This window comes from Varanus komodoensis, unplaced genomic scaffold (genome assembly GCF_004798865.1).
Source record: "Varanus komodoensis strain SLA01 unplaced genomic scaffold, ASM479886v1 scaffold57, whole genome shotgun sequence".
Classification (NCBI taxonomy): Eukaryota; Metazoa; Chordata; class Lepidosauria; order Squamata; family Varanidae; genus Varanus; species Varanus komodoensis.
The window spans coordinates 4,609,483-4,623,742 of NW_025336182.1; the positions used below are offsets into that span (position 1 = coordinate 4,609,483).

Here is a 14,260-nt window from a genome sequence, read left to right on the forward strand (position 1 = left end):
GAAGGAAGGAAGGAAGGAAGGAAGGAAGGAATAGAAAGACAGACAGAGAGGGAGAGAGAGAGACAGAGAGAGAGGGAGGGAGAAAGCAAGCAAGTCTTGAAGAATTTCTCCACCTCCATCTGGGAAAGTTAGCAAAAGGTTGTTCCACAGAGAAGATAGAGAATTTTGATAGTCCATTGGCTCACAAGCTCCCACTCAAATATCCTTAATTATACTATACTGTGGCTATGTTGAAATTCTAAGCAACTTTGGGAGCCAGTCTCCCCAGTCTCAACAAAATAAATCAATGAACAAATGGTTGGTATCTTACCTGAGCTTCTCAGGAGAAAGAGGAATCAGAAGAAGTTGTCTTGAAACAAGAAGAGGAGTGCAGTGGTGAACTGTGTTTTCCAAGAACTTTTATATTCTTTCTTAGACCCATGAACTGAAAGTGAGACACCCACTTTTGTCTAAGGATTTTAATTAAAATTGGGCTGAAGCAGGCAGATCGGCCCTAACATCTAAATTACTTTGTTTTCCTTTTGTCTTTGTTGCCTTCATCGGCTCTTGAAAGAAGATACTCCTTTTGGGTTTGTTATCTATGTAATCAGTCGACTTGCAAAATTCCTTTGTAATTCGTTAGGGTTTCCTCTATTAACGATGGGAGGTATATCATTTGGTTTTTCCTTTTGTCTCTTCATATAACCAAACAATCAGCGTTAATAACCTCAAGCCAATTACCTTTGTAATACCCTTTCTACTGAATCAGGGTACTGGCTCAGGTGAGAACAGTAATTGTGTACCTTGATCAGCAAGATGCTTCTCAAAGAATTTCCTGACATTGCATTTCAATGCGATGAGTTCTACCCAGTGGTTTCTGCACAAGCAAGCTGTAAGCGCATCTTCTCCAAATCCACCACAAAGCAATGTTGTGCCATCTTTTCTCCATACCGGATTGCAATATTTGACAGCTTTTTGTATCTGATGTGTGAGTCGGCATAATGCAAAGTTTAATCGTGGGGGTCCATGATCTGGGTTCTAGTCCCTACTCAGCCATGGAGCCAACTGGATGACTTTGGGCCAGGCAATCAGCCCAGCCTACCTCACAGGGTTGTTCTTGTGGGGATTAGATTGAGAGCAGGAAGAGGGGAACCATGTAAGCCATTTATGGCGGGGGAGTGGGATATAAATCTCATCTTGTAAGCTGCCTTGAGTTCTTAAAAAAAGAAAAAGGTGGGATATAAATAAATAAAATTGTGCATCTGTGCATATGTTTCCAATGAATACATCCATTGGTAACTTCTTTGAAATGAGTATATTGTACACACGCACTGGTTACTTCCCACACACACTGGTTACTTCCTGCTTGGATTAATGTAACGCGCTCTACGTGGGGCTGCCCCTGAAGACAGACCGGATACTTCAGATGGTCCAAAATAGAGCTGCCAGGATGCTGTCAGGGACTGGGCATTATTCCCATATAACCCCAGTCCTCTATCAGCTCCATTGGCTTCCCGTCGAAGTCTGGGCTCAATTCAAGGTGCTGGTTATTACCTATAAAGCCCTAAATGGCTTGGGACCAGGATACCTAAAGGAACGCCTTTTTCCCTACATGCCCTCCCACCCCTGAGATCGGCAGCAGAGGCCCTCCTCCGGGAACCCTCTTTGAGAGAGGTCAGGAGACAGAGTACCCAGAGGAGGGCCTTCTCTGTGGTGGCGCCCCGACTATGGAATGCGCTCCCCAGAGAGCTCTGCCTGGCGCCGTCACTATATGTCTTTCGGTGCCAGGTCAAGACCTTTTTATTTGGCCAATATTTTAACATACAATAATTTTAATTGTGTAAGGCTTATTTAATGTATTTTAAATCATTCTCAGTGTGGAATAGTTAACTTATCTTATTTTATTGAAGATTGAAATAATGCTGTAAGCTGTCCAGAGATGACAGTAATGGATGGCCTACAATTTTTTTAAATAAATAAAATATATTCTTCTCCTATTGATTAGCAGGGATCTACACAGATTTTATGGCATAAAAATGTTTTCAATAAATAAATAAATATTTTTTTCATGTGAGCTTATGTGTGCTATCAAATTATCCTAGCAACACAGTTGGTTTCTTCTTCCAGACATGATGCAACATTGCCTTTTTGCCTTTTTTAAAGATCCTTTTTGAGGTGTAGTAAACAGAAATCTTGTAATGTATGGCTGTGAAAGCTGGACCACAAGGAAGACTGAGCACTGAAGAATTGAGACCTTTGACTTGTGGTGCTGGAGGAGACTCCTGCGAATCCCTTGGACTGCAAGGAGATCAAACCGGTCAGTCCTAAAGATCAACCCCAACAGCTCTTTAGAAGGCCAGATCCTGAAGATGAAACTCAAATACTTTGGCCACCTGAGGAGAAGGAAGGACTCCCTGGAGAAGACCCTGATGCTGGGAACAATAGATGGCAAAAGAAGAAGGGGACGGCAGAGGATAAGGTGGCTGGATGGGGTTACTGGGGCAGTTGGTGTGAGCTTGGGGGGACAGTGGAGGACAGAAAGGCCTGGAGGACTGTTGTCCATGGGGTCGCGATGGGTCGGACGTGACTTCACAACTAACAACAACAATCAGAACTCCAAGTGGAGTTGCACCACAGATTCGGATGAGGCATTGAGTCATGAGTTGTTTAATTTTGGTTCCTTTCCTAAAGTTTTCTGGCATGGATTTCTCCTTTTGCATAGCACCTACTCACTTTTTCATTGAGCTCTTGGCCATGATGCCAACATCCCCAGACGGCTTAGTCATTCCTAACTCACAGCACATCAGTGTCTCTGTGACTCACGGAGAAGTGCACAAGCTCCATTTATGTTCCCTCAACATTTGCCCCTTCCAATCTCTGCTCATTTGCTAGAAGTGAGGTAATGGGGTAAATTGAATCTAATAGTCTGTGAAGCTGCAGGGAAGAATCCCAACCCCCAGATTTACACACATTTCCAACATTGAGCAAATTTCCTTCAACCACTAAAGGGCGAACTGGGGCGTCTTTTAAAATGGCCCAGCTGCAAGCCTTCTTCTTGTAAACATGCATGCATTTTCCAAATGCAGAATTTGTGCATCTGCAAATGTTTTCAGGAGACCAGGATTGTATGCTCTTGTACTGGCAGAATATTTACATTTATGTATTTATTAGAACTCCATTCTGCCCCTTAGCCGGAATGGCTCTCTGGGCAAGTAATTAAATGCAATAATATAATAAGAGCAACAGTATAGACAGTAAAACATCAAGAACGATACAAAGTGCAATGCAAAATTGGTACATAAAGTGCCACAATAAACTACACAATAACGACAGTTCTTAAACTATTAAAAGGCACAGTAGTGCAAAATGAAATAAACTCATTACTTCAAAAAAATCTTAATTAAAATCAAGAGTTCTTCATTAACATTTGTGATAAATGGGAAGAGGAATGGAATGAAGTTTTCATGTGACTGTTAAGTGTAATTAGTGCAATTCTCTTCTTTTTTGTCTCCTTCCACATTCCTTGGCACTTACTCACACTAGACTGCTTTTGTTATTTTATTGCTCATTCATTCACTTTGCAGACGTTCTGTGCAAACATCCTAAATAATTGGGCATCATAAACTAATCTGGCTTCTTCTCCACTTACACCAATTCCAAAATTACAAACAAGATAAAAAGCACATGCTTTATTTATTCATTTATTTAAAACATTTCCATTCTGTCCTTCATGGTAAATGTCTCAGGATGTCTTACAAAGTTCAAAATCAACAATAATAGTACAAGTACAATCAGTAATAAAGTTAAAATAATAAATAGCAAAAGATGAATAAAGAGAAACATAGAAGCAGAGTGAGTCAGAAGGGTTCTCCAGGGCCATCTAGTCTGACCCCCGGCTCCAGCGGACTCCACTCACGACATGCCCACCATGTGGATGTCCAGCCTGTCCTTGAACACCCTCACCTATGGGGCCTCATCCACCTCCCATGGAAGCCCATTCCATACCCTGGGGGTCCTGACTGTCAGGAAGTGCTTCCTGGCATCCAAACGGAACCTGAGTTCCCTGAGCTTGGCTCTGTTGAAGCGCATCCTGCCCTCCTCTGCAGGGGAGAACAGGCCATCTAGTCTGACCCCCGACGCCAGCCGGCTCCGCTCATGACATGCCCACCATGTGGACGTCCAGCCTATCCTTGAACACCCGCACCGATGGGGCCTCAACCACCTCCCGGGGAAGCCCAGTCCATACCCTCGGGGTACCAACTGTCAGGAAGTGCTTCCTGGCATCCAGATTGAACCTGGGTTCCCTGAGCTTTGCTCCGTTGGGGCACGTTCTGCCTTCCTCTTGCCTTTGCAAAAGGAAGGCTAAGTCTTCAGTTCTCTACCAACAGAGGCATGGTGCCTATCTGCCCCAGTTGCTGGGGAACATGGGCTGCATGCTCTCAGGCGGGCCTTTGTTGGAACAGAATGCTAGACTAGATGGGGCTCATGGGCAGATTCAGCACACGCCTTCTTATGTTCTTGTGAGACCCAATGATTAGGAATTGAATTTCCTGGTTGGGAGGAAGTGTCCTCCATATGACCATTGCTGGGGAACATGGGTAGGAGAGTGCTTGGCTTGGCTGGACTGGATTGGATGGACTCTGGCCCTGCTCCAGCTTCAGGGCTTTTCCCATGTTCTTCATCTGTGCCTGAAATACGGTACCTACGTATAGACCCTTGATGTGTACATACTCTCTTGTACGTGCCAGAAGATTCTGCACCTCATCTGGTTTTTACTTTATCCCTTACGCTTTTTTAAAGAGAAAAACAAAACAAAAAACATCTTTTCAAAAAAGATTATTCTCCAGTGCTGTCTTTGGGATCCAAAGGATGGCTTTGTCTCTTGAAGCTCGAAAGAGAAAAGCTTGTACTACCATGCTACTTACTTTACAATCCATTGTGGCATCCATTTTGTGGAAGTGACCTCAACACTCTCCTGAACCTCCCAATGTTGCTGCTGGACTAAGAAGGATGGATGGGCATCCCTGTTTGTAAATGTTTGGTAGTTTTACCTTTAAGAAGGCTTTCCTCTAATTTATGGGGACAGATGCTAAGCCAGTGTACCCTTGATCAACTTGGCTTCCATTTTGAAAAGGTTGTTACATCGGCTAGATCTCAGCAGTGGGAAAATCTGCAATATTAAGGATTGATTTAGCCCCCCCCCCCCCCGCAGCAAGAAAAGTATACATGACTGTTAAAGTTATGGGGTGCTATGCAGCATGTAAAAGTTGGTTGGGTGCTTTTTAGAATACTTGTTAAGTTTCATTGAATTTCAATGTACTGTTCCATTGTTTTAATTGTTTTTGTGCAGTGCTGGAATTGCCATGTGTGTGAACAATCCAGTTATATTATATACCCCAATTTTGAAATTAAAAGAATCGTGTGCAACACCAAATTGGACCTTATGAAGCTGCCCTAGCTATTGCTATAATTTAAATACTATTTTAAATTTGGGTTTAAAGGTTATAGCGAAAGATTTATGATGCCTCCATTATTATCTGTATTTTATACTGAATTTTTACTGTAAACTGCGCGGAGATTCTATTAGTGGGTGGCATATAAATAAAGTTGGTTGTGGTTAGTCGCGAAGTCATGTCCGACACTTTGTGACCCCATGGACAACATTCCTTCAGGCCTTCTTGTCCTCCACCATCCCCCGGAGTCCACCCAAGCCCACACACACTGTCCCAGTGACTCCCATCCAGCCACCTCATCCTCTGCCGCCCCCTTCTCCTTTTGCCATCAATCATTCCCAGCATTAGGCTCTTCTCCAGGGAGTCCTTCCTTCTCATTAGGTGGCCAAAGTATTTGAGTTTCATCTTCAGCATCTGGCCTTCTCAAGAGCAGTCAGGGTTGATCTCCTCTAGGACTGACCAGTTTGATCGCCTTGCGGTCCAAGGGACTCGCAGGAGTCTCCTCCAGCACCACAGTTCAAAGGCCTCAATCCTTCGGCGCTCAGCCTTCCTTACGGTCCAACTTTCACAGCCATACATTGCAACCGGGAAAATCATAGCTCTGAGTATACAAACTTTTGTCGGCAGGGTGATGTCCCTACTTTTTAGTATGCTGTCTATAATAAATAAAGTAAAAATATACAAATATGAAAATATGGGATGTTATAAACAAAGACACCCTGCCTATGTTTTCCTGTTTGTAGCCACTTTAAAAGACAAGAGTAAGATCATTAGGGAGCAGGGGAGATCAAAGGGGAGATCAAAGGGAGCAGAATATGAGATGGATGGATGCCATAATGGACGCCATAGTGCATTTGGAGCAGCTCAGCCCAGACGCCGTGGATACTGGGCTTTCATCCATCGGGTTGCCATACTGTGGAGAAGACCTGGCAGCACAAGACGGCGCCCGCAGAACTGAGCATTTCAATGTCACAACGCCTCCCGGGGGAGATCACTTTTCCAGATCCCTTGTACGATGTTTCATAACTTTGCCTTTTTTTTCATAATTTCCCCTGCCAGAAACTCCCACTATGACTTCATCTAACTGATCGCTTGGAGTGTTCCCAGACATCAGTGAGAACAACAGCCAACGATGGGGCGGAGGCTGCAATTTTAGCACTTCTTCAGAACTTTGCAAACCCTTTAATTAGCCCTTTTTCCTGTGATTACTTATGGAATCACATAATGGAAAGAGTGTTAGATTGTACACCCCATTAATGAAGCAGTATCATTCTTTGGGATTAAGGAAATTATTTATTTAATAAAACACCATTGCTCTTCTTGACACTGCATCAGCAAATTCCTTGATAGGGAATTCAAGGCCATTGGATTTTAATTAAAATCGAGGCTGTGCATCAGATGTCTTTTCTTCTTTTTAATAGGCATAAACAACATGTAAACAGATCTTCTTTTAGTGGTTTTTGTGGGTTGTTAATGACTTTTTCCTGCGTGACATTTGACAGTAATTGAGGGTGGAACGTAAGCATTACAAGAATTACAGGATCCTGATTTTGGAACCAGTCCTCTGTGAGTTTCCCCTGACTCCTCCGTAAATCCTAGCAAAATTGATCTGTCATCCCTCCAGGGTGGCCAGTAATGTGAAGCATTGGTTGAACATGTTCTTCTGGCCCATTGGGACATCCAAGACATTTCATAACTAAGCCGCATGAGTGAGAAAGGCCCCGCTTTGGGTACGCATGCTGCAGGTTACTTAGGCAGGTAGCAGGAAACCGAGTGTTGCCTTTCAAAATTTTAGACCTTGGACTTAATAGTCGTATGCCCCCTGACCCTACGTTTCAATGGCTATGTGTATTTGTTCCACCGAGAAGCACACACCTACCCTTTCTCTCTCCCGCTTGTGCTAGAATGGCTTTTAAAAAATTATTCATGCTATATAAGAAACAGCTCTACCAACAAAGATGGGAAATGGCCTTTGGCCATTTTAGACCCTCCAGTGTGGCCTATTCTTGTGGTAACTAGACACAAAGACTGGAGCTGGGACCCATAGTGTGACTCCCAATGTTAGGAGAGCCCTGGTGGTGGATCAGACCAAGGGCTTGACTAGCGTACCATCCTGTTTCCCACAGTGGAAAACCAGGTGACCCTCAGCCGCCTTCTCCTACCACTGGGGGTTGGCCCATCCTTTATTGGTAATCAATGGCACTTCAGTTGCACAGCTTCCATATAGCTCAGTGTGCCTGAACCTGTCTAATCTGGAAAACTAAGCAAGGTTGGGCCTGGGCAGTATTTGGATGGGAGCCTTGAGCCTTGCATTGAGCAGGTCGTTGGACCCGATGGCCTTCTGGGCCCCTTCCAACTGGATGATTCTATGGTATCTATGGCAAGGTCTACATTTAATCCTGTACATCTTCACTTTAAAGGGGTTTGGGATATTCCTGCCAGAAATGAGAGGGATTCTTTGGGGAGCTAGGAGTGAATATGTCATTTTAGTTCCTCTCACATCACAGTGCAGGAATATCAAGCTCCTATGCTCCCAAATAGAACAGCCTTTGTGGTTTTTGGTAAAGTCCATTAAAACGGAATGGAAATGCTCTCTCGGCTCCACCAGGACCACAATGCAATCCGGCGGCAGAGGTTTGGCCCTTATTTGGCCAAGCACACCGGGTGCATTCTGCGGGCACACTTTAGAGCCTAAGGTTATGGGATTAGAGGGCTGAAGTGAGACTTCAGAGACCTGATCTACTCCTCACTTGGCCATAAAACTCACTGGCTGACCTGGACATTCACTAACCCTTAGCTTAAGCCTCCTCTCAGTGTTTTTGATGGAGAAACTTCATGTGTTGGTCTAAATCTTTAAAGCTCTCAAGAGCTTAGGGCCAGTCCAAGGGAGCATCTCTCTCCACATTTACCTACATGGACCCTGAAGCAAAAGATTAAGACCTTTTTCCAAGATGGAGCTGAGGTGTCTCTCAGAAAGGAGGTCTTCGCAGTGGTGTCCCTGCCTGTGGAATGACCTCTCCAAATTGACTCACCTGGAACCTGCATTATGGTACATTTGGTATCAGGGGATATTTTCCTGTCTTACCAAGATGAGACGCACAGCGCAACACAGGTGGAGGGTTGGGGTTAGGGAAGCGTGCTTTGAGGGAGGGCAAGAAACTGCGCTCACAATCAGGCTATTCCAAAGCTCATTGACTCGGTTTGTAACAGCATGTGCTTTGGTTTTGTAAGGGTAAGGCTAGCCCACCTGAGATATTGATGGTGGGAAGCAGAAACTGCCCTCGAGCTCTGCATTGTCCACTGGTCCAGCTTATGCTAGGCCAGTGCATAAATGCTGACTTGAGAAATCTGTTGGGTTGACCTTCTTACTCAGGCATGCTTTTCTGATCCCATTCAGATACATGCCACCAAGTCGGTTTACCTCATATCTCTCATCAAGGGTGGATATGTCATCGTCCCATTTACCAGGAATTTGTGAAGCCATGGGAATTTTACCAAGGGCAAGTGACAAATACAGGAGAGGGTGGAGTAAAATAACGATTATGATATATGTGCAGGGAAGACTACCATCTAACCAGCTGAGAAAAAAAGTCCAATTAAATGGGGCAAGATGGAGATAATAGATCAAATGGAACATTAGGAACTAATTAAATCTCAAGGTGGAAAATGACATGCTTCATATCCTGTGCCCTGCCTCCTGAAGAGTATAAAAACCCATGGTATTGCCTAGCATCTTCATCAGATTTCTTCGCTTCTCTTCATTTCTGCACTTCTGCAAGCAAGGTAAGAAAGCGAGATTTCTTGGAGGGCTTTGCAAATGGGGTGGCTCTTGGGTTTTGCTTAGCCTGAATTCTGAAGGTAAGCTTTGCTTTGGTAGCAGCCTAGAAGGAACTTGACCATAGGAAAAATAGCCTTTGACTATGCTAGGAAAACTTCTTGTGAGTCTCTCTATGTTGGAGAATGTATGTATGGAGATTGCACTTTGCTTTGGTTTAGGAACTCCCTTTCCCTGCTCCCCCCAAAAAACCCTTGAGAATATGTATATTTTTTGAAGTTCAGAAATACTGGTAGCTACACCCACCTAGTCCTTGGGCACAAAGTTCTTTGCTGTAAAATTCTGATTGATAATTCTTGAGCATTCAACCATGCCGGGGCTTACACAGAAAACCTCACTCTTAATACCTGTATGGCTTGCTATGAACAGCTGTACACATAGAAACAGAGCGAGTCAGAAGGGGTCTCCCAGGCCATTTACACACTGAATGTGGCTCATGCAAATGGGGAACAATTCAGTTCCTATTAATTGTTTAAGTCTCTAACAAAATGTGCAAAACCCTTCATCTCTAGGAAAGAAATAATTTAAGATTAGAGATGGACTGGAGGGTGGAATGGAGAAATTCGCCATTCCCGAACTATTGGTTTCTATCCTATACCTATTAGCTCTGGTGCAAACACCATTAAACTCAGTAAAGGTGACATCTATAGAGTCTGAGGAGCTACGCCTACTCAGTGGATCTTCGGAGCTGATCCAGCAGGGTTCTTTTAAAGTTCTTAAGTCATGGCATTTTGTCCACAGTAGTTTCTCTAGTTCTTCCCCCCCTCCTCCCCCATGTTACTGGATCTCTGTGCTACTCAGCCTGAGGGTAACCACTCCATTTCAGCCTCTGCACCTCCCCTGAAGTATAAGCATAGCAATGCCTCCCTGAATTGGGAAGTCCCAGGATGGTGTAGGAGGTTCCTTTTCCAAAACTGGAAAGCAACCGCCACATGAATATTTGGTAAGCTGGTTCCCTGACCACAGAGGGACAACCACATTGCCCCTCCACAAGCTATCTCATTCTGAGAAAGAGCAAAGATGTCTTGAGGTGTTAGGAAACATGGGCCCACGTGGCTTCAGCAGCAGTCCAAGGGGTTCAGAGAAGTTCTTCTGGTCTTCCCCTAAAAATAAAGCAAGAGTCCAGGCATCATGGTTTTTTCTATCAAGAACTGATTCGAATATGTTCATAAATGAAGAAAGATGTCTTCAGCTTTCTGAACATGGGCTGGGATCAGGCCCTGGCGGTTTCAGATAGGAAATTTTCTTGGTCCCACCTAGAGATTTTGACAGCTAAATCAACGAATTTGTTAATTTTGGTATGCAAAACATGCACTCAAAGACACTAGCATGAGAGCAGGGTTGGATAGTGCTCCCTATAGCCTTTTGCTGCATCTTAAGAAAGGCATTTTACTTCATCCAATCAGTTCCATTTCAAAATTAAGATTTTATCCAGTTACTGATCCTGCGTTCATGAGTCAAATGGCAGAAACAGGATGAGTGCAGCACAGGAAGTCTGTGGGAATCAACCAGAAAGGGGTCTTTGATGACTGAAGAATGGAAACTTGGCACTTTTGTAACAACTGGGCGGTTCGAAAACATCTGAACATAAAGAACAGAGAAACAGAGCAAGTCAGAAGGGTCTCCCGGGCCATCTAGTCTGTCCCCCAGAGATTTTGAAGCTCTCCTGCATCAGTTGGTGACATTACAAGAATAACTATAGTGGACATCCACACAGAGAGGTGGAAAATAAACATAAATCTGAACACTTCCCCTTTTCAGTGAATTAAAACTCAAATGTATATATGTCTAAGTTGAAGCTTAGAGAGTCAGATGTTGGCAAGGAAATGCAAGGTTATCTCCCTGCCAAATAATTTCCAGTTCAGTATTGATAGGCTGTGACTGGAATGGACCATCCATGTTAAATCCAAAGCAAGCCTCCTACTTTTTTCTTATAAAGCAGAAGATTTTTTAGAAAAACACACAACTTTTTTTCCATTTTTACACAATGTTTTTCCCTTTCTTTTGAAAAGGAAGAGAGGTAGATATTAAGGCTGAAGTTCTTTAGATTGCACTGTTCTTTGGGAGTAAATCTCTGTGAACTCAGGATGTCGAGAATTGCACTGTAACCCATTCATGAAAAAAGATGAAAGTGTGCCATGTACCAAGAAGAGTAAACCCTTGTAAGAGAATAAAAATATATTTTGTTGAGTCTATAAATGTGAAGGTGTGTGGAGGTGGATAAGGGAACAGAAACAGAAGAGGGAAATTGGTTAAAAAACCAAATGAACACTGAGGTTTTCTTGCTGTATGTGTGTGTGTATACACACACACACACACAGAGAGAGAGAGAGATAAACATATATACATACATACATATATATAATCTTATACTACCTTTCTTCGCCAAGCCTATTAAGTAAGAAAATTTAATTTCCTTCAACATTTATCACTCAATAAAAACTTTTGCTGCACCCAGGACAAATGAATGAGGATCTTTTAAGCAACCTTGTTGTTTTACAGCTGTTAAGAATCTAGCCCTCAAGGTCTCATTTCAATTAAGCTGGTCCCTGGTGCATCTGAACCACTGCATAGGTTCCAAAACTAAAGATGGACTCTTTGATAATTACAAAAGACAAAGCAAAACAAAACTCTGTTTACTCTCAGAGATAAAATCATAGTGTAGAGATAGAGATAAATTAATATGGGATTTTAGCTTCAAGCTGGAATGAAGAACAGGATTAATAACTGCTTTGTTCTGTTCTGTTAGACAAATCTGGTGGTTTGCCTTTAACTGAGCTAATGGGAGCCTCAGGATCTGGTCCTTGTCAAGTTTTTAAATCATAGAGTAGCATTTTTCAAGGTGCAGGAGTTGTCTACACACAAGAATTAGCAGTCTGTTGCATAGCTACCCAACTCTTCCCTGATGTAGTCCTCAGAGAGAAGTTAGTTGCCTTCCTTCCTGAAGGGGAAACATGGCTTGTCTCCTGAAGAGCTGAAACATGCTGATCCTGGTGGTGGCATCTGGGTTGTGCACGAATTGGGGAAGTGATAGACAAAGCTGGGAATCCATTTCAGAATGATGCCCTGAGAGTCAAAGACTTCTATCCTGGGAATGGCCTTCTCGGGTCTTCTAGTCTACAGTCACCCCTTTCTAGCTAGCAGGAAAAATGCTTCTGCAGTCTGTGTTAGGTGGCTACCCACCCTGTACTTGAAAGGGCCAACCAGTGGAGAGTCAACCACATGGGATCCAGGTCAACATTTGGAGCTCTGTGTCAGCACCCAAAGGCTTTAGGACAGCACCTTATTCCCACGGGGACTCTGTGAATCGGACTGAGCTAAGAGAAGGGCCCCGAGTTGGCCAGGGAGCTCGGAGGCTGATGGCAGGGGTGGATCCAACTTCCTGCCCCCCCTCCCCATTCTGGCCATCTGGTTCCAAGCACAGAGATTCTTCCCAGTCCAGGGTAGCTCTTCCTCCCTACTAATTTTCTTTCTCTCCTTTAGGTTCGTCCCCATCACCCAGCCATGCGTCACTGCCCATCCCCTGTGCCAACCTGCACCATCCCATGCTCTAGGCCCGTCTATGGTATTGGGTCGTGTGGCATTGGCGGCGGATACGGTGGCGGCTCCAGCGTGATCGGCTACGGGGGTGGAGGATTGGCTGCCTCTGCCAGCAGTCTCGGCATCGTCCCTGGAGTGACGCCATCTTGCATCAGCCAGATCCCACCATCCGAAATGGTGATCCAGCCCGCTCCAGTCGTGGTGACCCTCCCAGGAGCTATCCTGTCCTCCAGCTGTGCCCCCATGGCTGTGGGAGGTTACTCACCCTGTGCCAGCGGCTATGGCTATGGCTATGGCTCCGGCTATGGCTACGGCTCCGGCTATGGAATTGGGGGTTCCATAGGCAAGTGCTACGGGTCAAAGCGCAGACAAAGCATCTGTGGATACCCCTGCTAATAAAACAGACCTGACCGACAGCACCTGGAACAACCTTGGATCTGATACGAACCCACCACTGGACAGGACTTTCAGAAATGTTGAGTGCTTGCAGGTTTGAGTGGAAGCTGCTCAGCACCTCTGAAACTCTGCCTCTGACCCTCTTGTCTTTCTTTTTACTTTCCAAGCAGCCCTTAGTGGCTCACTTGCTTTTTGTAGTAGGTGCAGGACACTTCCAACAATGACGACGGGACAGAATGCAACCCAGCAGCAGGCTGGCTGTCCTGGACATGTTATGTAGCTCTTCTCTGTGCAATTTGAAATAAATGTACATTTCCTTTTGTGTGCACACACCCAACCCCATCCATTAAAGCTGTTATTGCATCATAGCCTTTGTCTGTTTCCTCCTTTCTTTGGGATAAACGAAGCAAAAGAAAAGAAATCAGATGGGCTGGATAGTTCTAGTCTTCAAGGACTGCCCCTCGGAAAACATGCAGTAGTCCAGGTTTTGAGGGAATCGATGCTGGGGGAAGGAGAATAAGTGGGTTGGCAGTTGTGTGAGTTCAGCACTCTGTAAGCACTGGCAAGAGCAGTGATGTTGACACAGATGGTTGTGACTGGCAGGCAGAATGAAAAGATAGCAAAACACCAGACAAGAACATTAGGTTCCCCATATTAATATCCAGCTTTGCATTCTCTGCTGGGATTACCTGCAGCCCTTTTTCTTGCTCTCCCTTGATCTCTGGATGAGCTGCCCTGGAATGTGTGTGATCTTTAGTTCCCCTCTCCCAAAACATGCATCAAATCCTTCAGCCAGCTTTCCAGAAAGCCATGATTCACAGTTTGTTCTCAAAACACAGTTTCCTCCATCTTACACATGCTCTGATTTGCTGGCTGTGTTGGACCCTCCAGGGCCTTGGTCTACTCGAGATTTGCAAAATGTGAATTCCTCAGAGAGGCTTAGAACGAACCCCTCTAAATTGCTTTGGGCTCAAGCTCCATGAAGAAAAACAGAGAGTCCTCAACTAGTTTCCAGTCTTCCTCACTTGCTAGCCCCTGTGCCTGTCCTTCTGAAACT

The 14,260-nt window shown here is 44.4% G+C and overlaps 1 protein-coding gene across 1 annotated transcript in view; it reads left to right on the plus strand.

Moving 5' to 3' along the window:
• The window catches only part of LOC123032898 (claw keratin-like), a 65,416-nt gene extending 52,213 nt beyond the window's left edge, over positions 1-13,203 (plus strand). The window contains exon 2 of the mRNA XM_044449076.1: positions 12,822-13,203. Coding sequence (XP_044305011.1) covers positions 12,822-13,203 — 382 coding nt within the window. The remainder of the gene's footprint in view (positions 1-12,821) is intronic.
• The last annotated feature ends 1,057 nt before the right edge of the window (positions 13,204-14,260 follow it).